The sequence below is a fragment of the Mercenaria mercenaria genome, chromosome 18, assembly GCF_021730395.1.
Source record: "Mercenaria mercenaria strain notata chromosome 18, MADL_Memer_1, whole genome shotgun sequence".
In the NCBI taxonomy this organism is placed as follows: Eukaryota; Metazoa; Mollusca; class Bivalvia; order Venerida; family Veneridae; genus Mercenaria; species Mercenaria mercenaria.
In genome coordinates this window covers 47927580-47955224 of record NC_069378.1, presented here as the reverse complement: position 1 = coordinate 47955224, position 27645 = coordinate 47927580, and the positions used below count along the sequence as shown (strand labels likewise).

Genomic DNA, 27645 nt, shown 5'->3' with positions numbered 1-27645 from the left:
TTATATAAAAGTTAAGGAAAGTGTATTTATTAAACGTCGCATATAACCGACAAACAACATGACCTACAGCTGATTGTGACAAACTACGTATCTAGTAACAGACAGTTATCTAAGCTGATATATTTCAGAAGATTGTATAGGGAACATCCCCATCTGAATAGAGAAAAACTCCACTAAATAAACTTGAAAGTGTAAATTAGTTTAAGATATGGAGATATATCAATCCCAAGCGATGCAGTATTGTAGTCTTTGAATTGATAGTTTCATTTAATAACTATACCTCCCTGACATAAAAAAATGTCAACTATTCAAGCAACAACTGATTGTTTGTATTTGAAAACTTCATCAAGAATGCGTGAATTATTTTTCATATAGTAGCCACACATAACTGTGTTTAACGTTTTCTAAATCATACGACAAGCTAGGCAGAAGTAGTTCTCATGGATTACTTATTATCTCTCGAAAAACTGAATTCCCTTACCGGAAATCGTTTAATAAGGAGATGCTTCAACAAACTGCCTCACAGGTTCACATGGAAATTATTTTTAGCAATGTTACAAGCAGAAAAATGCTTAACTGAAATTAAATTCACGAGAAAATGCGTTTAATTAAAGCAGTTCCTTTGTAATTCATTGGATTATTTGGTAAATAGGTATAAGGAGTAAAGGAATCATATGAAACGACGGAACAGCACACCCTGTAATTGCTGGATTTTAATTTTTCTGGGAATGTTTTTCAGAATCTGCATATACTTTGTCGCAATATTTTTTTCACATGAGGTAAATATCAGTTCGACATGAAGATATACGATTTAATAAATTAGAAGTGGTACATGTATTAGAGGTTAAATTATCTATGAAACGAGCATAATCTAATTGTATATGCAATTAAGGAATCGAAAATAATATTGCTGATCATATATGCGAGCTTTGCTTGAAAATACAAATGAAGGGATGTGATTAGTGACCAAATCCTGTTTATTGAAAGAACTCAAGGGGTAGTTTTTAGTATTATAAATTTTCTTCTGTAAAACGTAAATATACTGTAGCGCTAAACGACGATGACATCATAGACCACTAGTATGCTGGACAAAATCATTCTTAGAGAAATCTTCTGATGATTCCTTTCATAGATGTCTTTAACTTAGTTTTACTGGGAAGTATGTATTAATTGATTGGATTTATCAATTTCAGTAGGAGAATCTGCACTACAAAAAAGTTTACAACAAGATGTAAATGCATTAGTAAAAGCATTCTTAAAATTGTAACAGATATTTTTTCTATTTATTTTGAGTTCTGGCCACAGTGTCGGGGCATTAAGCTGATCTGACACACTCATACAGATAACAAGGGTAAATAGATATATATAATTATGCTAACCGACTATTGTAGTGATAGATTATCAGACTATTTCTATTTTAAATCGAACATACTGCGCCATTAAATAGACATTTGCTCATTTAATATCGTTATTCAGTCGTTTTCGTCAATTTTTGATATTTATGGATATTTTTTTTTCATTTTAAGCATAATGAATTCCATTCTTTTCCATAGAAGTGTTTTATCTGCTAGAATAAACATCACCTTCACTAAATATATCAATTTTGCAATCATAACATAGTTTTCAAAGACGTTGTCACCTGTAATTATTCAGCAGCCTACGTTTTTTTATTTTCTCTTAAGCCGCCATATTTATGACGTCATAACTTTTTCCAGTCGCGTGTCTGGAAAGAGATACATGGGAAATTACGATAACTCACTTCAATCTACAATGTGGTATAGGTCTCTACATTTCTCAATATTTTTCTCACGGCGGCCCATATTCCCACAAATTGACATGCACTATTATAGCTCTTCAGTTGTGTAAATATCATATAAGAACTAGAGATGCATTTGAGAAAAGCGCATGTCTCCCACAACTGCAACATTGAAAAATGTCTAGTTTCTCTTGATGGCTTTGATGAATAGATCCCATTGAAAAATGTTTAGTTTCTCTCGATGGCTGTGATGAATGGATCCAATCAGTAATTCAAGGGCCATAATTCAAACGTGCCTGGGCGGATCTGGCTAGTTATCGAACTTGGCTGAGGTATCAGGGTCAAACACATTTTGTCCAAGTTTGGTGAAGATCAGATGAGAAATGTTCGACTTAGAGTGCGGACAAGCTTGAAAAATGTCTAGTTTCTCTCGATGGCTGTGATGAGTGGATCCAATCAGTAATTCAAGGGCCATAATTCAAAACTGCCTAGGCGGATTTGGCTAGTTATCGAACCTGGCTGAGGTCTCATGGCCAAACACATTTTGTTCAAGTTTGGTGAAGATCAGATGAGAAATGTTTGACTTAGAGTGCGGACAAGCTTTGTGACAGAAGGACAGACACACACACAGACTGGAGTAAATCAATGTCTCCCACACCACTGTGTGGTGGGAGACATAATGATGGATCTAATGCATTCATTTGCATGAGTAGGTTTCAGATTATTGTGAGAAATGTCACATGATTTTTTTAGATATCTGGAAATTAGTGCTATATTTCTTAAGAATGCTTTGAAATATAATGACTGGCAGACTATGTTTCACAAACACATGTTGAGAATTAGTTGTTTTTACTTTTTACAATAAAAATTGAAAAGTTTTGTAATGCTTTAGTCGAAGTAAACTGCATCAATTATAAATATCAAATTAAACACTAAATAATCCATAGCAGTATTGGAAATGTCAGCGAAAAACTTCTTAATTGCAGCAGTGGTCCAGTCATCCTTTTTTTTCTTGACTTGGCACTTTAAAAATACTTTAGAAACAAAAACTCATATGAAAAGATGGATGAGATCATTATAGAAATTGAGCAAGTAAATTTTAACAGAGTTATAAAGAGAGATTCTGGCATAGCAGTCAAAAGCCTAAATTAAAGTAGTTCTGCACGTTTGAAAAAACCGGAAGTGATGGCGTAACGTCATTTATCCGGAAAACGTAGAATAAAGTCTGAATTCGGCGTACAGAAATGAAAATCAGTTTATGAATTAATTGAAACCTGTGAATAAATTTATTACAATGGCACTGTTGCTATATTTCTAAAGTCAAAATATGATATTAAAACATATGGCACGTTAAAAAGTCAAAATAATGTCTTAAAATTAACTTGAAATGTCCGGTTCACTTTAATCATGATCAAATATCTCAAAAATAAGCACACGGACTTATGTATTTTACTTCACCAAATTATAGGCTATAATTATTTTTTTTTATGTTTATCAACAACCGTGAGAAGTTTCATCAAAATCTACACTGTAGAAAAAATTCTATTTTTGAAAATGTTATGAAAGTTATGATTTTCCCATAGACTCCCATTATGAAATATTGCATTGGGTCCAAATTTTTCAAATCAGTCTAGCAAAAAATCAAGCATATGAATTTTCTAGGTATATTATGAAGTTTTGAAAACTCAGAGTTTAATCAAATTCTACATTGTAGAAAAAAATTCAATCCAAACATGCAGACCTAGCTTAAGACCAGTCCTGAAATAGTACTCTAAAAAGGACTTTAGACTTAATCATATGAGTTGTACACAGGGAGAAAAGGCGATAAACACAACCATATTTTAGGAGAAAATAACTTCAAGGTGAGTGGATTGGTACATACATGGTTTAACCATATGTATTGAAAAATACTTTTTTAAAACTTTTTAAACTCTTTATGCTTTAAACATGGTCAGTGATGTTAGAAATCAACTATATATAAATAACACCCTGATCTGTATTCATTTTTGACACAAAAATAATTTCCAAAAAGTCTCATTGGCATAATAAAATAATAATAATAATAATAAAAAAAAATCAAAAAAAAAAAAAAAAAAAATCTGACCTATCTACCCTAATTTTTTGAGCATGTTACTGGAAACAAAGATTTCTATTCTAAGGCCTGATCACTATTTGATAAAAAAATTCATCCTTTCCTATTTCCAGATGTAATTTATAGTAAAGCATCAGAAACTAAAAATTTATACAGAAAATAAATCAATATTTTTAGTTATATAATAATGCATGATTTTCTAGCATTCCTCACACTGATATTTTTATTACCTAGGTACTGTATGCATATTTTTGACTAGACTATAAAATTTGTATGTCTGTATAAAATCATAATTATAACACTAAATGCACGACTTTACATGCTGAATAAAAATCCTGTGAGGTTTGATGACTCTAGTAAGGTCAATACTTTTTTGAGATAGATATCACACAAAATCAGGCTGATGGACAGACAGAAAAAGGTAAATCTAAGTTGTCTCCCCCAACCTCCAACTCCTTAAAAAAACTATAGAGGCACAAAAATCTATTTTTCAAACAAATAATAATTAGATGATAAAAGATGCAGTTCAGTAAATATATTCTACTGTTTTACATTTCCAGAATGTTTCATGATCCTGATTATGTCCGGACTGTATCACTGAAACTGTCAGAAGTGCTCAATGATATTGGTGTAAATGAGAGAATGATTCTGAAGAGGAGGAGAACGTACTTGTTGGCAGAAACCATGTCAACCAGTTGCAACAGCCGGGAAGGTTTGAACATTTCCACATATCATTTTGGTAGCCAGTCTGAAGGGTCAACAACAATAGGCCTCAAGTCAGACACTGATACACTTAACTGCATCAATATAGGTAATGTGGTACATGAACTGAATGAGTACCAACCTGGCAAGAACAATCTACTGATGATCCAGGATGAGACCACATCACCTGGCTACTGTCTACTGCAAGATTTACATGGAGGTCACGGTAGTGATCATACAGTGTACAGGGGTAAACTGCTGTTGAAAACCACATCGTTTACAGATCATAGTAAAAATTATGCTGGAACTGTAATAGATGGTCCTGCTGTATCAACACAAGGAATTCCGGGTTATTATGATCAAGATATTGTTTTTGCATATCCCTGTAAATCATGGCCTAGAGAAGCTTGGGCTTGGTTAGAAAGACAAGGTATTGGAAAATGGCCTACAGAAGATATAAAGAGATACTGTGAGACTACCGGATATTTTGTTGTACCATGTAGCAGTAAAACTGGTAAGAATGAGCAACTTGAATGGAGGATATCCACTTCCCAAGCTGAGAGATGTCTGATGTTTAGTTTAAACATCACACAGATAAGATGTTACATCCTGATGAAGATGATTCTTAAAGCATTCATAAATCCTCAGTGTGACAGTGTTCTATCAAGCTTCATGTGTAAGACTGCCTTATTCCATTGTATACAGAATACACATTCAAATAACTGGAGGCAATCCAATTTACTTGCATGTTTAACATGCTGCCTTGTAGCACTGCAGAACTTTGTTAGACAGGAAAACTGTCCACATTTTATAATACCTGAAAACAATCTATTGGCAGGGAGAATTTTTCCTCATAATAAACATAAAGTTCTTGAAGTACTACAATATATCATACAAAGTGAAGGTCGCAAACTGCTGGAGATACCCATTGATGACCTTGGCACAAGACTTCATATGAAGATGAGCATGGACGAGCCTTTACAGTATTACCATACTCCTGAAGAAATGAATGCCGCCATTTCTGCCGAGCAACTATATAAACTTTTAGTGGGAATAAGTATCGATCACAAGTGCCTTTTAGGGAAAATAACGCCTGATCAAAATGGGCAGGTGCATGAAAGGTTATCAAACATTATGTTCACATACACTATAACATGCAGAGAAATGGGGTTCAACAGTTTGGAAAAAATTGCATTTAAGCTTCTTACACCCCTACTTTCTTCTTCACTAGGATCTGTGATAGCATCTCGCGACATTTACACTACAAACAGTATATCCCAAGAAGCCTTGGTTTGGTTTACAGTTGGTTTGGACTCAGATGTGTCATCTGGTAGATTAAAACTTGCATCTGCATTATATTGTGCAAGAGATATGGAAATGGCAGAGTTTGTTCTCAGAAATACTGAAAAAAAGTATGATCTGAATACAGCTGAACCTGTGTGTAACTGTTATTTGCATGTCAGGAAACCTCCGAAGAGAGGATTCATGAATAAATGTAACAGCGGAAATGAAGAACTAATAAAACATATCACATCATTCTGCATTAGATTTCTGCAGTGTGAAATTTTCTGTGTTCCTGAAGAGCTACAATATGAAATGTTTAGATCCACACAAGAGGACATGCTTGAAAGGAATGAACTTCATGACTGCTGGATGAACTGGGCTGTAGTGGATTCACTCCCTTACCTCTATTTCCTACAGTACAAGACATATGGAGCTCTTCAAAGATTTAGAGACCAACAGCATGCACTTGCAAAGCTGGTCATTGCCACTGAAACAGAACCAAATCTGGGTCACAGGGAAACAGCCCTGAACTTACTAGGCCAGTGTATGGAACAGGAAAACAGACATACGGATGCTTTAGCATGCTACATGAAATCTCTGAATATCCGAGCAAGAAACAATGCTGCAAATGTTCATATATGTAGACTTCTAAATGAATTAGTAAACATGCAGTGAACTGTGCTGAACTGAACAGAAAACTACATAAAACATCAGAACCTATATTAAGGACGTGTCATGCACAGCTATAACGTGCTCTGTGAAAATTCATACATACAAGATACATTATACAGAATATGTTTGACACTGAATAAAACATGAGCACTTAAATAAAGATGATGTGTATTGCTATATGCTCTATGAATATTAGAATGTCAAACATGTACATGAAGGCAACTTAACCTTTACCCTGCTAAATTTTTATAATGAACTTGTCCATCTTTCAATTTCAATAGAACCATTAACTGTTAAAAGGGTGTTTACCAAAACGATACTGACTGAATGGCAAACAATGCAGATCTTGATCAGACTGCATGATCTGCATTGGCTGCAAAAGCAGAATCAATCAGGTCCAGCATGATAAGGTTTAATGCTTCTGTCCATGAATAAATCATTTAAAGAAGTTGCATGAGTTGGTGTATTAAGTATAATTTAATAGAAAAATACATATCTGCCCTAAAATCAAACTGTTTTTGTTGCAGAACTTTCACTAGACATGTCAGCCTTTTGGTAGAACAGCTCCTTCCTATATGGAACAAGTGGATGAAGTATTGCCATGCAATACAAAGTCCCCTACTGGAAGGCACCAAAGTTTCTCTACTGCAGTATAGCATAATAAACTGATACCTGTCAATGATGTAAAACAATACTGTACTATATAATTATACAGTATATTATAAAAAAAGACTTTAATTAAAATTTGTATATATAAAACCCTATAGTTGTTTTCATATAGCATTGTTGGCCAATTATTAAAAAGGTAACATTATTTATAGTAAAAAAAAAACACAAGAGATCACAGAGTGATCTTGGCGCCCACCAATGTGCCATTTTTGAGTGTTCCAAATTTCTAGACTTATTGACTAGCTCAAGGTCAAATTTCATTTCCGTAAACAACACAATGCATGTGGTCCAAATTCGAAAGCTGTAGCTTGAGAAATGTGAAAGTAGGTCACTACATCAATTTCAAGGACAAAGTTCTTTGTACACAAAACTATGCATGTGCATCAAGTTTGAAGGCTGTAGTTTGAGAAATTTGAAAGTAGGTCACTAGGTCAATCTTAAGGTCAAAGTTTATTTTGGTACACAAAACTATGCAAGTGGTCCAAATTTGAAGGCTGTAGCTTGAGAAATGTGAAAGTAGGTCACTAGGTCAAAATCAAGGTCAAATTACACTTCAGAACACAAATCTATGCATGTGGTCCAAATTTAAAGCCTGTACCTTAAAAAATGTGAAAGTAGGTCACTAGGTCAATGTCAAGGTCAAAGTTTGTTTCGGTACACAACCCTATGCATGTGGTCTAAATTTGAAGCCTGTAGCTACAGAAATGTGAAAGTAGGTCACTAGGTCAATCTTAAGGTCAAAGTTCATTTCGGTACACAAAACTATACAAGTGGTCCAAATTTGAAGGCTGTAGCTCGAGAAATGTGAAAGTAGGTCACTAGGTCAAAATCAAGGTCAAATTTTATCTCGGAACACAGAACTATGCATGTGGTCCAAATTTGAAGCCTGTACCTTCAAAAATGTGAAAGTAGGTCACTAGGTCAATGTAAAGGTTAAAGTTTGTTTCGGTACACAAAACTATGCATGTGGTCCAAATTTGAAGGCTTTAGCTTGAGAAATGTGAAAGTAGGTCACTAGGTCAAAATCGGGGCGGGACCATATTTGACCCTAGGGGGAAATTTTGAACAATCTTAATAGAAGACCACTAGATGATGTCACATACAAAATATCAAAGCCCTAGGCCCTGTGGTTTTGAAAAAGAGGTTTTTCGAAGTTTTTCCCTATATAAGTCTGTATAAACCATGTGACGCCTAGGGCTGGGCCATATAAGACCCCAGGGAAATAATTTGAATCATCTTCATAGAGGACCACTAGATGATGCTTCATAACAAATATCAAAGCCCTAGGCTATGTGGTTTTGGACAAGAAGATTTTCAAAGTTTTTCCCTATAAAAATCTATGTAAATTATAGAAATAAACAAAGGGCCATAACTCACTAAAAACTGTTGAACCAGTCTGATTTTCAGGGGGACACAACTAGGGTAACAATACATCATTCTGACAAAGTTTGGTCAAATCACGCTGGTAGTTTCTGAGGAGATGGGATAACGAGAAATTGTTAACGGACGGACGACTGACCACGGACGCCGAGTGATTTGAATAGCCCACCATCTGATGATGGTGGGCTAAAAATCCATATAAGTCCACACAAAACTCTTTACCAGGAAGAGATAGGTCAAAATACGTAAAAATTGGATGTAACATACTGGTTGTACCACAGAAAACTGGTCTCGATTTTACCCTACGGCCTGTAATAAGTAAGTTAGAATATAACCTATCAATAGTAAAACAAAGGGACAGAATTCTAAAAAAACGAGAGTGCCTCATAGTGTAAAACATTTGTGCCAAGTTACATCAAAATCCCTCCATGCATAAAGAAGAAATGCTCTGGACAAAGTAATTCTTGACTTTGGCATTTGACCTCTAAGCTTGACCTTGACCTTAGACCTAGGGACCTGGTTCTTGCGCACAACAATCAGTCTTATAATAGTGAACATTTATGCCAAGTTACATCAAAATCCCGCCATGCATGAAGAAGAAGTGTTCCAGACAATGTCATTCTTGTATATGACCTTTGGCATCTGTGTGTGACCTTGACCTTTGACTTAGGACCAGGTTCTTGTGCATGACACTCCCTCTCACAGTGATGAACATGTGTGCCAAGTAATATTCAAATCCTGTTTTGCATGACAAAGTTATACACCGGACAGGAAAAATGTCACATTAACCTTTGATCTCCAAGTGTGACCTTGACCTTTAAGCTTGGGTTCTGGGTGTTGCGCATTACACATTGTTTCACCATGGGAATCATTTATGCCAAGTAATATTAAAATTCCTTGATGGATGTCAGAGTTCTGGACTGTACAGGAGAAAACCTGACCTCTGACCTCTAATTGTGACCTTGACCTTTGAGCTAGGGGTCGGCACTTTGCACACAACACGTCATCTCATCTTGGGGAACATGGGCGCTAAGTAATATTAAATCCCTTCATGGATGACAGTTTTCAACCGGTAATAAAGATCTGTTTTAAAGCAGTTAACTGACTGTAAAGAATCAGACTTTTAGAATTACATGACTGTTTAGAAGACTTATGGGGGTATAATAATTGCAACAAATTCATTTACTCAAAATTACTGAATGGACATTTTTTGTTTGTTTGGGTTTAACGCCGTTTTTTTTCTCAACAATATAATCAATCAAGTAGTGGCGGGCAGTTAACCTAGCCAGTGTTCTTGGATTCTGTACCAGTACAAACCTGTTCTCCACAAGTAACTGCCAACTTCCCAACATGGATTAGAGGTGGAGGACTAATGATTTCAGACACAATGTCGTTTATCAAATAGTCACGGAGAATATACGCCCCGCCCGAGAATCGAACTCACGACCCCGCAATCTGTAGACCAACGCTCTACCTACTGAGCTAAACGGGCGGGTCGAATGGACATTTAAACAGATTTTAAGTCAACAAGCAAATTCAGTGAACTTATATTCCAGCTGAGAATTAGGGAACTATAATGAGAAAGATATTTAATTTACAAATATATTTATGAATTTTAAAACATTTAAAGGGCAATAACTCTGCAGTTACTTAAAAGGTTCAAATGAAAGATGTACAGGCACCGACCCTAAAGCAAATTAGATTTGTCTTAAATCTGATGAAGATCCATTATTGAATTACTTTGTCTTGGGGAAATTCATGATTTTAAAACAGTTCAAGGGCAATACTTCTGCAGTCTCTGTACATTGAGATCCATATAGAAGTTGGGTGTGCACCATCCCCTTACACTATAATATTTGTATTGATCCATCATTAGGTTATTTAGCACACTTCTAGAAAGTTGTTGGTCCAATGGACATGACCGCAAAATTTTGATGTGGTCCGCTGTTTTTCAACCGGATGCGGTCTGACTGAATGACATTTATCGTATCCTGAGAACTGCAACATTTGAGACAAAATGGCATCATTAAAACAAGAGGGTCATGATGACCCTGGATCGCTCACCTGAGTAATATGAGCTACATGTTTCAAATGTCAAACTGATGATAAAATATTAAGAAAGTCAGTAGGTCACATTCATGGTCAATGAAATTCAGTTTTACGATTTGTATGCAAAACTGTGTATGTCATCAAAATTTCAAGGCTGTATCTTAAAAAAACAAGAAAGTAGGTCAGTAGGTCAAGGTCACAGTCAAGTGACATAATATTACTTGGGATCATCAGGTAATCATAATTAAACAGTCTTGGAAATAGGATCAGATGATTTTTTAAGTATTTTTCTTATATAACTCACATAACAACTAAATGACCCCACAGCGGGGCCTCTTTTAACCCAAGGGGCATAATTTGGACAAGTTTGGTAGAGGACTACTAGACAATGCATCATACCAAATATCAAAAGCTTAAATTGTATGGTTTCAGACAAGAAGACTTTTAAAGCTTTTTCCTATATAAGTCTATATAAAACTTGGGACCCCCAGGGTAGGGCCTCTTTTCACTCAAGGGGTACAATTTGTACAATTTTCGTTGAGGACCATAAACTATGCTACAAACCAAATATCAAAGGTCTAAGTGTTGTGGTTTTAAACAAGAATTTAAACTTTTTTTCCTATATAAGTCTATGTAAAACCGGGGTAAGGCCATATTTGACCCTATGGGGATAATTTGAACAATCTTGGTAGAGGACTACTAGATGATGCTACAAACCAAATATCAAAGCCCTAGGCCATGTGGTTTTGTACAAGAAGATTTTCAAAGTTTTCCCTATATAAGTCTATAGAAACCATCTGACCCCGGGGCTGGGCCATATTTGACCCTATGGGGATAATTTGAACAATTTTGGCACAGGACCACTAGATGATGCTACACAACAGATATCAAAGCCCTATGCCCTGTGGTTTTGGACAAGAAGATTTTTAAAGTTTTTCCTTTTGGTTGCAGAGTTCTGCATGGAATTCAATTCTTTGAACAATTTTGAAAGGGGGCCAATCAAGGATCATTCCTGTGAAGTTTGGTGTAATTCTGCCCAGTTGTTTCGAAGAAGAAGATTTTTTTTTAGAAATTGTTGACGGACGATGTACTATGCACTTTGTGACAGGTGAGCTAAAAATACTGGTGCAGAATCTAGCGTGTTAAACTGGCAGTTTACAGCGGCTTTTTTTGTTCTGCATTAGAGTTCAATTTCTGACAGATTTTTATATATTGCTGACAGAATGACTAGCCATTTTTTCCCTACTTTCTAGAAGTCAAAAATCCCTATTTTTCCACATAAAGGGGAAAAACTCTTACTCCTGGATAACAAAGGTCATGTCCTTATTAATAATTACATGAGATTTGGAGATTCTAGCTTTTAAGATACTTTTTGAATTATTTGCATTTTCAATTTAATTTGCATGTACAGATGGCTGCATACTTAATCACATAAATTATAACGTCACTATTTCCAAAATAGAAAAAAAAGAACGCAAGTGAAAGCTGAACTATATATATTAATAGCATATCACTCATAGCAACTTTTCTGAAGACAAGTGTGTACAAGCTATTTAGAATATCATCTACCTTAGACAGTAAGTTTGAAGCCTCTTCCATTCTATGTTGGTGGAAAGCAACAATTCCTTGTAGCAAATGTAGCTTCATAAACAATGCCAGCTCCTCCCCTGATGAACCCTAAAACATGAATACAAATCTGTAAGCCCATGATTAAACTAAGGTAAAAAGCATCAGTCTCATCTCCTACAGTGTTTTATAACCTTATAACCTTAGGTTCTGGACAGGTATAGTACTACAGTCAATGCTCCTGGAAAAAAAAGATTCCTGGTGTCAAGAGGACAGGCTGTCATGAATTAGTAAAATCATTTCATCATGGGGTTCAGTAAGAGGTAACAAACACTAACATGAAAACTCTCCTGAGTCATACCTTTCCTTAAATTCTTCCGCTTGGGAAACCCAGATTCCCATCTTGAGAATACAAAACATTCTGTGACCTCAAAAAGAAACTGTTAAGCAAGTATATCATAAAAGTACACTAGTGACAAATATCATATAACTGGACCACTGACAAATGTAACTTTTTACCTTAACTGCCATGAGCCTCTGGAGATCAGAACCATAGCTCTTCTGGAAGAAATTCTCACTGTTTCTCAATCTCTCCTCTGTAAATGAAAAATGTGTCACTTAATGCTTTTAGAAAACAGGAGATCTATAAGAAAAGTGTTTGAGAACTAATATAGTATTTTTATACAGCGAAATAATTTCATTTAATAAGCAAGAAGTTTCATTTTTTTCGAATTAATGAATTCATGGATGTCAAATTACTTATATATGTTTTCTCGTGTAATTTAAATGAAAAATAAAATTTTGAGAAGACAATTTCACTAACTGCACTATGATGATCCAAACATAATGTCATTTCTGCAATAAAATTGTGAATAACAAGATTTAAGCACCAATAATTCTTGTGTATTGATATATTTACAACATTTCCTGATAAAATTAACAAAACTTCACTTGGGACTGACAAACACCACACATCACAGAAAGTTTTTATGTTAGCACTACATATCGTTACTGAAACAGTGAAATTGTCATTTGAATATAATAGAAATTATTTTCCCCTGCAAATAATTCATGTCATTTTGGAAGGGAAAGATGGCAACACTATGGCTACCTAGTTACATCACAATCATTAGGCAATCAGTTGATCTTCTGATATTATTGTTCGTTACGCATAGCTTCTGGCCTGCATGCTATCATTAAGCTGTGACAGTAGTAGTTCTAACTACTACTACTATAAAGCTGCACTGCTGAAAACTAATTTCCCATGCCACCCATGCTATTTTGTTAAACTTCGAAACATGTGCTGACTTGTAACGACTTTGTTCGTCTAGTTGGAAAACTTCCTTTGTTTTTGAAAGAAAATAAACCTTGAATAATATTTCTGCATGTAATCAAGACTGAATCAGTGTACAACTTGATACAAATACATGTGGTAATACAATGAGGAATAGATACTCCATGGACTCATTCAAGGCTATATGCCAAGATAGCTATATAAACTAGCATGCAAAACTTTATCCAAAGTGTGACACTGACACCAAGGTGAGTAGAAAAGTTTGGACTATTCTTAGAATAGTTGAGCTAAAAATAAAATATATCTTCGGTCTAGATTTACATTTTTTTTCAAAAGAACAGGAGTATACTTACCAGCATCAGGGAGATCTTCAACATGTTTGAGACAGAGATAACACCAGACTATATCCAAACACAGAATGGCATAGTTATCCACAGAGTTGAGAATATCTGCCCTACATTGTCTGAAAGTTACAAAAGATAAACATTTTTCATGTAAAACTATATCTAAACATAGAATGGCATAGTTATCCACTGAGATGAGAATATCTGCCCTACATTGTCTGAAAATTACAAAAGATAAACATTTTCCATGTAAAACTATATCTAAACATAGAATGGCATAGTTATCAAAAGAGTTGAGAATGTCTGCTCTACACTGTCTGAAAATTACAAAAGATAAACATTTTTCATGTAAAACTATATCTAAACATAGAATGGCATACATGTAGTTATCAACAGAGTTGAGAATATCTGCTCTACACTGTCTGAAAAGTACAAAAGATAAACATTTTCCATGTAAATCTATATCCAAGCATAGAATGGCATAGTTATCCACTGAGTTGAGAATGTCTGCTCTACAAGCTCTACACTGTCTGAAAATTACAAAAGATAAACATTTTTCATGTAAAACTATATCTAAACATAGAATGGCATAGTTATCCACTGAGATGAGAATATCTGCCCTACATTGTCTGAAAATTACAAAAGATAAACATTTTCCATGTAAAACTATATCCAAGCATAGAATGGCATAGTTATCAACAGAGTTGAGAATATCTGCTCTACACTGTCTGAAAATTACAAAAGATAAACATTTTCCATGTAAAACTATATCCAAGCATAGAATGGCATAGTTATCCACTGAGTTGAGAATATCTGCCCTACACTGTCTGAAAATTACAGAAGATAAACATTTTCCATGTAAAACTATATCTAAACATAGAATGGCATAGTTATCAACAGAGTTGAGAATGTCTGCTCTACACTGTCTGAAAATTACAAAAGATAAACATTTTCCATGTAAAACTATATCTAAACATAGAATGGCATAGTTATCCACTGAGTTGAGAATGTCTGCTCTACACTGTCTGAAAATTACAACAGATAAACATTTTCCATGTAAAACTATATCCAAGCATAGAATGGCATAGTTATCAACAGAGTTGAGAATATCTGCCCTACATTGTCTGAAAATTACAAAAGATAAACATTTTCCATGTAAAACTATATCTAAACATATAATGGCATAGTTATCCACTGAGTTGAGAACGTCTGCTCTACACTGTCTAAAAATTACAGAAGATAAACATTTTCCATGTAAAACTATATCCAAGCATAGAATGGCATAGTTATCAACAAAGTTGAGAATATCTGCTCTACACTGTCTGAAAATTACAGAAGATAAACATTTTCCATGTAAAACTATATCCAAGCATAGAATGGCATAGTTATCAACAGAGTTGAGAATATCTGCTCTACATTGTCTGAAAATTACAAAATATTTAACATTTTCGATGTAAGACTACATGTATAACCAAATATAGATTGGCATAGTTATCAATAGAGTTGAGAATATCTGCCCTACATTGTCTGAAAATTACAAAAGATAAACATTTTCCATGTAAAACTATATCTAAACATAGAATGGCATAGTTATCCACTGAGTTGAGAATGTCTGCTCTACACTGTCTGAAAATTACAGAAGATAAACATTTTCCACGTAAAACTATATCCAAGCATAGAATGGCACAGTTATCAACAGAGTTGAGAATATCTGCTCTACACTGTCTGAAAATTACAAAATATTTAACATTTTCGATGTAAGACTACATGTATAACCAAATATAGATTGGCATAGTTATCAACAAAGTTAAGAATATCTAATATACACTGCCTGAAAATTTATTAGTTACATTTTCAACCAAAGACTTCATTAGTATTGTATTTGCCTGTTTGGTGTTAAGCACCTGTTTTCCAACAGTATTTCATGTAAGCAACAATGAACAATAAACCAACCAAGACTTAGTGTTACTGAATCCTTTACCAGTACTAACCTGTCATCTTCAAGTAGGTGCCAACTGCTTCACATGAATCAAATTTTTTCCATCACAGTTGTTATAGAGAACACATGCATTATGGTGTTACCCAGGGATCAAACTCAAGACCTCTGCGAACCATAAATTGCACTCTCCCTACTGAACTTAGCAGGCAGGCATTACTTAGTATTAATTATGGTGGTGCTACAATTAAATTGTCATCTTTCTCCATGAACTGCATGCTAGCTTCCACAAACATATAGGCCAATGTATTGTATCTTAACAGTCCAGTTAATAAATAAACCAATAAACTAAACAAATTACTTGAACTCTTTATCTGCCTCCAGCAAGAGAGGTAAGGCCAGGGTCACATTCTTCTTCTTCAGGGCTTGTCTCCCTTTCTCATGAAGTGCCATAGCAAGTGTCAATGCCTGAAAATAAGTAAAAAAATAAATAAAGTACAAACTATAAGTGTTACCAAAGCTTCAAACTGTTAAAAAAGATACATAATTATCCTTTTCTATCAGGTTTTATATAGTTTGGTAAAGTTTTAAACCAATTCTTAATTGTGACTAAGTTGCTGTAAAATGACTAAATTTTGTTTGTATAAATTTTCTGCTAGAAATGGTTGTTTCTTTAGGTATTTTGTGGATTTCCACTTCTCAAGATTTCGTGGACTGACGAAACCACAAAATCGATGAAAATGACTTCTCTACAAATATTCATGATTTAACACAGTATGGCTACAGACTTGATAATCTTTTTTTTTAATAATAATTCTTTTATATATTCTGACTTCATCAGTGTTGGCTCTGATTATCTATGTTTTGAGAACAGAAGGGACATAATGATACAAAATTTGTATAGCCTCAACAAAACACAGGGTCTGAACACAGACTAGATTTAACAATATATATTGGCAGTCAGTTAACATAACAATTTTTACTATATTACTTAAGAAGGCTTTGAAACTTAGTTACTGACAAATTATATGTTAAGGAAACACACAAGAATTGCAAAAATATATGTTGTTGTTTTTTTTCATCTAAAATTGAATATTTTTTATGTTTGTAATGGGGTACTAGAGGTAAGCTGCCTAAATTATAAAGCTTTATATTTTATGAAGTATATATGCCTCCATGGTGTATTGGTCAAGAATGCAGAAAATATTTTACTGCAGTGGCTGCCAGGGTTCCATTCCTGACCAAAACATGTTTTTTCCCTGGTTTGGCATTTTTAATTTAAAAGTAGTTGAGAAACAAAGTCTCATTTTCTAATAATCACACCATGAACAACTTCAATGGCTGCTATATCATTTCTAGCCAAAATCTGGAGATCAGTGCCTATCAGTGCCAATTATTCCTGGAGTCTGTAACAGAATGGCCTGTTCCATGTAAGTAATGGACAACTTAACATTGTGTTTTTATCAAAGGTGACAGATAAATGATATCTAAATACCTTAATATTAAACAAAAGTGGCATGAAAAAATATCAAACAAGAGCTGTCACTAATGGTGACAAATACCCCCGCAGCACCTTGACCTTTGACCTGGTGACCCCAAAGTCAGTAGGGGTGGTGTACTCAATAAGTACTATCAGCATGTGAAGTTTGAAGGTCCTGAATGAAGTGGTTTGCATGTAAAGTGCCTTCATGCAAAAAGTTAACATTGGCCCCTGTGACCTTGACCTTTGACCTAGTGACCCCAAAGTCAGTAGGATTGGTGTACTTATAAAGAACTATCAGCACGTAAAGTTTGAAGGTCCTGGGTGAAGTGGGTCGCAAGAAAAGTGCCTTCATGCAAAAAATTAACGTTGGCCCCTGTGACCTTGACCTTTGACCTGGTGACCCCAAAGTCAGTAGGAGTGGTGTACTCAATAAGTACTATCAGCACGTGAAGTTTGAAGGTCCTGGGTGCAGTGGTTCGCGAGTAAAGTGCCTTCATGCAAAAAGTTAACGTTGGCCCCTGTGACCTTGACTTTGACCCCAAAGTCAGTAGGGGTGGTGTACTCAATAAGTACTATCAGCATGTGAAGTTTGAAGGTCCTGGGTGCAGTGGTTCGCGAGTAAAGTGCCTTCATGCAAAAAGTTAACATTGGCCCCTGTGACCTTGACCTTTGACCTGGTGACCCCAAAGTCAGTAGGGGTGGTGTACTCAATAAGTACTATCAGCACGTGAAGTTTGAAGGTCCTGGGTGCAGTGGTTCGCGAGTAAAGTGCCTTCATGCAAAAAGTTAATGTTGGCCCCTGTGACCTTGACCTTTGACCTGGTGACCCCAAAGTCAGTAGGGGTGGTGTACTCAGTAAGTACTATCAGCATGTGAAGTTTGAAGGTCCTGGGTGCAGTGGTTCGCGAGTAAAGTGCCTTCATGCAAAAAGTTAACGCTGTGACAAACTAACAAACGAACTAACTAACTAACGAACGGACGGACAGTTGAAAACTAATATGCCTCCCTTCGGGGGCATAAAAACAGTCAAAAATGAAATGCAAGAAAAGAATTTAAAACTTAAAGGCGTTTGCTAGCATTCGGGCAAAATTTTTCCCAATAATAGAATTTCTTCAAACCTTGGATATTGAAGGACAATCATCTTAGAAACTAAAATATGCATTGTCAGTAAAAATCATAGGTCAACGGTATTGAAAAAGAGTTATGTACCCATGAAACATCAATTTACCCATCAGATGTAAATTCCAATAAATAGTTTAGTTGATACTTAGAACTGTTAACTGGGTTATTTTATGTGTTAACTTAATTAAGCAATTTCATGGTAACCGCCGGATATAATGGAAACTTGAGTATTTGTGTTTTAGAAAATTATGTAGATTAACGTTCACTCTGTAGGGCTAGGACCCATGGGTTCCAGCCTGAGTGACTGACTGCTTAAAAACTAAACCACCGCTTCCTTTTAATCATGACTTGTACTGATAATCTTGAAAATGATGTACATGCTAAACTGATATATATTATCTCCAAAGGTGACTTCTATTATCTTTGGTGTTAACCAGAAATAAGATATGCATAACAGTGAGCATACCTAATGCATGTAAAAAAAAATTGTAGCAAACCATCAAGAAACTGCTTTTTACTAATAATGTACTTTGGCATATAATGTGCATATCTGATATTGTGTATATATGACCTTACCAGCCTATCTTACTGCAATGGGAATATTTAAGGCTCCAGAATTTTACAAAATATCACAGTTTATGAAATATATACTTGTTAAACATAAAATTATACAATCTAAAATAAAAACTACATGTATTTTTTGTTGTTTTTCTTTTTTTTTTTTTTTTCATAAAAATATCCAAAATTGGTTCAGGCTTAAATAATCTAAAGTTTGTTATGGGTATATATGTGTTTACCCTCTTTTCTCCTGGTGGTAGCTGTATAGGTTTACCAGACTGGTCCGCAATCTGTATGTCCATTTCATCATATTCTGTAGGAAAAAAAAAAGAGAGAAAAAAATGTTACATATTGTATCAGAATTTTTCCACTTCTATGGGACTCATATTTACCACAAGTTACATCTTTTTGCAACTTTTTGCATCTCAAAACTCCAAAATGGTTTGAAAACACACTGTATGATTTAAAAGGTACGATTTTTTAATTTACGTCGGTTTACTCATGACGCAGCTCATTATTACAATACCTTGCTCAGCTCTGTTTGAGAGTAATTCTGCAGCATGTCTGAAGTCTTGAATCTCTGCTGATATTTTATCCTCGGCCTGCGCCTCTGTCTCCGAAACTTTCAAACACAGGGCCAGAATCTGACTTCCATTCTGAAGAGTATTATAAAACATGTACATTTTGTAATCAAAGTTGAAGATTGACCAAAGTCATTTCTAAAAATGTTATCCAATTGCTAGACTAAATATTTCTGTCTTACAAAAAATAACTTTTTATTATGATGCAAATGAATTCAATGCAAATAAGATTGCGGCACATGTTTATCTTTGTTTACACTTTGACTCTTTTCTAGACTGCCATAGAATATATACTGCTGAAATTTTAAAGAGCTATATGTAACTATAAGTGGGACATACATGTACAGTTTCATTAAAAGTCTGTGCTTATCTAAACAAGATTGACTAAAAGAAAATTTAACTGACTGAAGTCTAAATTTAAGTTTGAAAATTTAAAATGCTTAGAAATAAGGGCTATAGAAAATAATGCTTGAGATATTTGAAAGGAAATGGCCAATTATTTCTCTATGAGACCCGAACTGTTGTTAGGTGTCAGAAGATCACATAAAAGTCAAAGATAAAAGGTAGCTGAGTTTGCGAAAATTTCGGATTTGCAAACTAAATCCGGAGACCGTTTTAAGCAAAATGTATCCAAATTTTCCCCTGAATGTTCGTCAATTTATATGGCATGGGTAACACAGAAATGAAAACAAAACCTAACCTAAAGTCATACTTTTTGTTACATTCAGCCAAGCATGATCATTCAAATTTTGGAAGAATATTTGAAAAAAATTGTATGCAAACTGTATTCAAGAAAATTAATGTTATAATTTCAATCTACACTTGATTTTTACTTCATTAAATCAGAAATCTTAAAAACTCTGTTATTTTTACAACATTTTGGACAAAATGTTACCTTATATTTCTGATTTAAATATCAATGTATAGAATTTCAAAAGACAAAAATTGTGAGAAAATGTGTCAGCAGCCTAGTAGCTCACTCACTAGGGAAATGGAGCTGTAATTCAGAGGACCAGGTGCAAGTCCCTGTCTAGTTGCACATTTTTCTCACCCTCTGACAATAGTCTAATGTACAATGAAGGGTGACATTCTGACAAGCTAAGGAAATGAATCTAAACACTGTAACATGTTATACCCTGATGTTTTGCTCCTGTAGTGTTTTATCTTCAGCAATCACTCGTCCTGAACAAATCATCTTGAAATGCCTGGCAGAATCATCCAAGCTATCACAGACTTTCTTACGCAGCTCTTCCCCTTTACATGTCAGACTGATTTCCACAGACATCACTTGTTTAGTTCCCTAGAAAAAGATGACTGAATTAGCTATAAGTAATCTAATCAACATCTTACTTATTGTACATGTATGGGGATATTTTTGAGATGCAAAACAGGAAATACATGCAAAATTTAAATCATGCATAAGTTAGTTCCAAACATTACCATGCAAATTAAGTCAGAAATGTCAATTAAAACAATTTAAGGTGTATTATGATGCTTTCTGAAACTGTGTTCACTAAATCTTCAAATATATATGTATCATCATATTTTGTTGCATAAAGAAAATACTGTAAAATCATTTAATTTCATGGGCATGAAATTTCGTGGTTTTGGTCAAAACAGCAATTTCCTGGGAATATGAATTTGTGGATTTCAATTTTTGAACATAAAATGAATGGGAATAATTTTACTTGTTTGTTGGGATTAAATTTTGTGGATTGACTCGACCACGAAATCCATGGAACTTAATCCCCCATGAATATTAATGATTTCACAGTGATACAAACTATATACTTATATACATTTCTGAAACTTCTGTCTTTAACATCTAAACACAGGACCAGAATCTGACCAGAATGAAATAAAACCGAGCATACTGCTTAAAGTTACTAAACACAGATACAGGTAACTAGAAGGTATAAACTTTCTTACTGATCACAGTTTTTTTCCAAAACTAAGGCTAAAATAAAGCTACGGGTAAATGCCAACATGTAAATCCAGAAGTTACAATGTACTTTATACATTATTTCCTGTTTGAGGGAATGTTGCCACAGATTTTTGGTATAAAATCGTTTGTTGCAATATTTTATGACCATTGTATGGTTAAGGTGGGGAGTGGGGCGGGGCGCATACTCCCTGTGACTGCACATATCAGAACATAAAATGAATCTGAAGACTCTTGACATAATTTCCTCAGGCATTTTATACAGTATAAATTGCAGTAACATTTCTCGGTGTATGGGTCACCCCTTAGAAGTTGCGTGCCCTGGCAAAAAATGATAATGGGTACAACATTTTACTCCCTTTAGAGATCTATATGAGCCGTGCAATGAGAAAACCAACATAGTGGCATTGCGACCAGGATGGATCCACACAGTCTGGTCAGGATCCATGCTGTTCGCTAACGGTTTCTCTAACTGCATAATTAGGTTTTAAAAGCAAACAGCATGGATCCTGACCAGACTGCGCGGGTCTGGATCCATGCTGGTCGCAAACCCACTATGTTGGTTTTCTCATGGCACGACTCAATTATATTTTTTCGTCTATGCATAGATCATACATAAACTTCCTTGTTTGACTGTACAGTTAAGGAAGTTGCCTTGATCTTGAAACTATATATGCCTGGGTCTTGCATGCAACAGATTGCCTTTTGTGTCAGTTAATAGTTAAATCCCTAGATGGATGGCACAGATTAGGAATGGACACAATATGGACCCTATAAACAGTTGTCTTGGCACTGAAGCTACATACCTTAAGTCTCGAGTGTAACATACAGTAACTGCTGTTACTTGGCTCGCTCAAATTAATGAGACTGGCAAACTCTAAGCTACTGGTAGTTCCACCCATTGAAACAATTTACAACATATTAGGGATTTTAGTCGAACCTAACAAGGAGTTTGGGCAGAACAGTGTTTAAATTATCTGAGTCCAAGCCAACAAAGTTTGACTGTATATATACACCTTAAAGTTTTGTGGGAAGTTATGTCATACATGCATGTCTGTTTTTTGTTCAACTTAGTGATTTATTTCTGTGCTATATGGTGGTGTGTGTGTGATAAGTAAAAGTTACAACTTATTATAAAAACGTGCACAATCTGAGAGAAAACTATATAAAAACACACCTGACTTCCTGATATTTTAATCTTCAGAGTGGCTAGACCCGAACTTTTGTATTTTTCTCTCTCAGCTAATTTCTGTAAGGCATGTGTTCTCAGTGTATCTAGAACCGCTGCAACTTGTGACTCTGAGATACCTATCTCTGCTGCATATTTAGTTATCAGTTCCTGAAAAGAAAATATCAGACAGATTTCAAAAAACACAAAGATATTACATAAATTTATCTCTTGCATATACAGATTCATTATATCTTTATTAACCTTCACCCTGCTAAATTTCTACAATGGACTGGTCTATCGTTCAATCTGGGCAGTTCCACTTACAAGTTTAAGGGATGTTCACTGAAAATTTACTGACAGAATAGGGAACAGTGACATGCAAGATGAGCCATTCATCCACGGAGAATAGCAACCGTTCGAAACTTGTAATGCTGTCCTACATGTCTTATCTGTTGAACTAAGTCCAACAGGATATTAACGATAACATTATTATTTTTGGATTATCACTGTTTTCCACAAATGGAACTAACTGGCAGTCTTGACAATTCAAATGAGTAAGACTCAACCTGCATCCTACTACAGGTTTTTGTTCCAGCTAATTGCCTATACCCCCAAAATTGGGAATTTTAACGCTTAAATGTTCCAAATTGGGAAATATTTAGTCCCATATGATGTAGTAAGGATGTGTTTATAATAAACACTTTCTCATACACTTGTTTCACATAGTACAACCTCTTTAACATACTTCCATTACAAAATTGTTAATAATTTTGTCACCTTCCTCGAGAGTGGTTCCAATAAGCTTGAAGCTTTCATCACAATCGAGCTAAAACAAATTAGTATAAACTAAAATATAAGAAAACAGCTTTTATAAGGTGTGCGACAGAACCAAGAAATAATTTTCAGATTTCTTAAACTTTAAATTTTAACTTAAGCTAACCAAACATAATTTGTATATAGACTGCTGACATAGTATTTATAAACTATAAACCACAGGTACTCTGCAGCTGGACATACAGCCCCCTGGTTGACTACCTGCCGTGACTGACCGTTATGTCTCCTATTTGAAATTCTTTACATTATAGTCGTCAAATACCCAACAGATCGATATTCAAATGCTGCTTGAAAGTATTCGGAATTTGCCAATGACATTAAAAAAAGACAAGGTAGTTCTCACCCAATGGAAATGAACTGAGCCAGGATTAGCAATAAAAACATGCCAGTGCACACCAGGCATATATCTAATGCCAGGAGCCTCACTCTTCCTTCATGTACATAATGTATCACGTATTTTGTCACATTCATTGCTGAGCCAGATTCAATCTTTTGTTGGTTGCTCTATGTCCAGCTGCAGAGCACCTATGCTATAGACCAGCCATTCATACCAGAAGTCAAATTGTACTTGTAGAATAATTTGTTGATTTAATAATTGGCAGTGGCTAGAGAACCGGAATCGGTTCCCTGGACAGCGAAGTTATTTGTCCGGAACCAGTTCTCTAGCCTTAATAGACAAGCTTACTGTCACTGAGTGGCTGCTTTTTAATTTCTGACTTTTGCAGCCACTGCAACAGTTTGACCGTCACAATATAAAACAAACTGTATACCTCGGATTAGACCGACTATAGCCTTAATAATTTGAAATGAAGTGTCTAGGAGTATGGATTCATACCTCTATAATCTGATTCTATACGTATGGATCTGTACCTCTAGACAAGCCTGTCAGGGGTTTTCTAGGAGTACGGGCCTCCTTTGTCTAGCGATTAATTTATATTTCACATTTTGTTGAAAATAAAATAACAAATAAAACTTCATCAAAATTTACCTTGAACTTGGATCTAAATGGTTTACAGATAACAACATTCACCAGATTTGTTATATTTTCTTTTGAAACGTAAATAACTGAGGAACACCAAATAAATCATGAGGATTTGAACTGCCAGAAAAAAAAAAGGTATAAAGATGTATGTATGTGTTGAGTTTGTTTATAGTCGCCACCGGCTGATACCATATGGGCGACTGGTTCTACATCTATTTCCCTCCTCCTTCGTAACATCATCTTTTCTTCACTCCTGTTTGTTGTATCTGCGTAGTTATATTGACTGCATAGTTATGTTGTGACATCTGTTATGTGGTGCCTTCTTATGTTGAATTCTGCGTTGAGATGTTGAAATCTGCATTGTTATGTTGAAATCTGCGTTGTTATCTTTCTACAGTTCAGACCTCCTTCCTTTTATTGCTATATTAAATGTCTGGTCATCCGGTCTGCATTCTGCCACTATGATCTGTAGTAGTCCCCTCGGTTGTTCGCATCATCAGCCATCTTCAGCACCCAGATTTAGCAAGCCTTTACATCGTTGTCGACACCAAAGCAGACCAAATTGTTGATGATATGCGACAATTTCCGCAAAGTCAACTGAAGCTGACGTCCCTCAGTGCCCATCTCGGGTCCCTCTTGAGTCGACAAGTCCGATGCTTCTCAACATATTCTGCCTGGAAAGTAGTAAAACCAAGACTATATGCCATCGGTCTACTGCTGGTCCCTCTGCCCGGGTATCCGTCAAGAGCGGCAAGAGTGCACCAGCCAAACCGGTGATTCCAACCCGGAGAGCTCGGTTAAAAACAGAATAAATGCAAGATAAAAACATGCTGTCGATTTAGATATATCCAAATTCACAAGTCCCAGCAGGGTGCAAACTCTTCAGGTTCTCAAGTCGTGGCATGGCTCATCATGTAGACCATCGATGAAACGACGTTGTACATATTGGCAGGATGCATTCCGGTTAATTATTGTTCCCTTTTTACGGCCACACTCCCCGGTTTTAGTCATGTGGCGCTCACTAGGTCGACAATATACATGACCCAGTTAGCGCCATATGTGCCCTCTCCACAACGTGCACGCACCAGAGAGCTCGGAGAAGAAGATATAAAGATTAAACAAAATGAGCCGTGCCATGAGAAAACCAACATAGTGGCTTTAAAAGCGACCAGCATGGATCCAGACCAGCCTGCGCATCCGCGCAGTCTGGTCAGGCTCCATGCTGTTCGCTTTTAAAGCCTATTGGAATTGGAGAAACTGTTAGCGAACAGCATGGATCCTGACCAGACTGCGCGGATGCGCAGGCTGGTCTGGATCCATGGTGGTCGCACACCCACTATGTTGGTTTTCTCATGGCACGGCTCAAATAATGTTTAATATGATGGGGGAAAACTATTTTTAATGATAATTGGCCTTAAGGGTATTAATGTTTTTCACACATTTGTTAGCCCTTACAAGATAAAAGGGAAGTTTTTACAGTTTTAGTTAATGTGGGTTAATTGATTATTAAACAATCGGCCAATTATCATAATAATCTTGTTAACTAACAAATTATTATCAACAGATGCATATTATTATTATTTTTTCTGCTGAATTTCAAATAGAATTTATTTAAGGGCCAGATGCACTCATTTAACATTATCAACAGTTTATTTTACAACCAACTAATCGGCACGGAAAAGACAATTCATTTGGAGTTCCTCGGGTTTTTAGGTTTTGAAAGAGAAGGTAAACAATCGGTTGAACGCTGGAATCTGTAAACCATTTAGATCCAAGTTTTAAGTGAACACTGGTAAAGTCTTATTTTTTATTTCATTTTCAACAAAATTTAAGATATAAATAACCCTTAATCTCTAAAAAAATGAGGTCTGTACCCCCTTGAAAACCCCTAACAGATTTGTCTAAAGGTATCCTCTAGAATCAGTTTACATCAGATCCGTACCCCTATCTAGACACTTCCAATTTGAAAATGAGTTTTGAGTGATTACCTGAGGAATAGACCCAGCACCTCCATCCTTGTTGGTGTATGGTGGCTCCCATAATTTAACTTTATCTCTGTTCAACTTCGCTCCAATCTGCTTCTTGTAGAATTCGTCTGAAGCCATACTGTACTATTACTGAACCAAAAAATGCTTGCTCACCACACGATTTTTCAGAACTGAAAATAGAAATGACAGCATGCTGTTTTTCAAAATTTCAGTATTCTTTCACATAATGAATAAAACATTTGATTTGTTTCAACTGATCTGTCACGTCCAAAATGAAAATTATCTATTTGCAATAAATATGTAAATAGGAAAAGTATAAAACAACAGAGAAAATGCGCACCAATATTTTCCTCGTCCGTCTGTTTGTTTACATTACACTAGCGTTATATTCGAATTAAAAGATGGAAAATGTTAAATTAAATATTTTTCACAATACATGATACTAAATATATCAAAATATTAAGCACAACATTATTTACTTATCAAATGAAATAAAAAAAACTTGAAAAAGCCAGACTTTTTAAAAATCGTTTACAAACCTTTAAAGCTGGGTGAGGACAGGAGCGTATCCCGACGTGAAATTTCTCTGACTGAGAACCTGCGTAAGTTACAATCAGCATTTCATGTTTTTGTTGTTTTTATGAGATAAGAAGTATGAATTATTGGGGTTCTTTTACAAATAATTATGCAGATCTTACTTGACTGGGACATAAAAAAAAAAAAAAAAAAAAAAAAAACATATAGATCTAAATCCATACAAAAAAAAGAAGACACAAATGGTTGCAGCAGCGCCCAAGCTCCTCCCCGAGATAACCAGAAACTGAAACACAGATTCAAATCATTGGTCTGTTAAAACGAAATGACCACTGAGTAATTTTATGACAAAAAATGGATATCATTGGACGATGCACGTGTGCGATTAGAACAAGTGATTTCATGCGCACGAGCCTTGATTTGCAAATTTCAAGAAAAAACTGGATTAAGAACACTTCAATGATCTACAAGCGAGAATGGTAGGTTTGACGGCCAATTACAGATATTTAAGACACGACAGTTACTTAGGGGCCTACGTGTTTGTTAAGCAGCGTGTCAAGAGCCCCCCCCCCCCCCCCCTCCCTTCCCTTTCCCTCCACCATCTCCAACCCCACACTCCAGAGGATTAAACGCTTTCGAGTTTTTCAGGTTGGATTTTAAAGTCACTTATTTTGTATTTCTGCTTATCATACGTTTTTGATGCCCT

At 35.3% G+C, this 27645-nt stretch overlaps 1 protein-coding gene across 3 annotated transcripts in view; it reads right to left on the bottom strand.

Annotated features, from left to right (window-relative positions):
* The window catches only part of LOC123539260 (NEDD8 ultimate buster 1-like), a 44931-nt gene extending 18048 nt beyond the window's left edge, over nt 1-26883 (bottom strand). For all 3 annotated transcript variants that reach the window (XM_053529452.1, XM_053529453.1, XM_053529454.1), the window contains exons 1-10: nt 26746-26883; nt 26406-26575; nt 22608-22769; nt 20624-20788; nt 19434-19563; nt 19147-19220; nt 16106-16212; nt 13818-13927; nt 12690-12766; nt 12174-12281 (exon numbers count right to left, since the gene is read on the bottom strand). In XM_053529452.1, the coding sequence (XP_053385427.1) occupies nt 12174-12281; nt 12690-12766; nt 13818-13927; nt 16106-16212; nt 19147-19220; nt 19434-19563; nt 20624-20788; nt 22608-22769; nt 26406-26522 (1050 nt within the window). In that variant the 5' untranslated portion in view covers nt 26523-26575; nt 26746-26883. The remainder of the gene's footprint in view (nt 1-12173; nt 12282-12689; nt 12767-13817; nt 13928-16105; nt 16213-19146; nt 19221-19433; nt 19564-20623; nt 20789-22607; nt 22770-26405; nt 26576-26745) is intronic.
* Nucleotides 26884-27645: the final 762 nt, after the last annotated feature.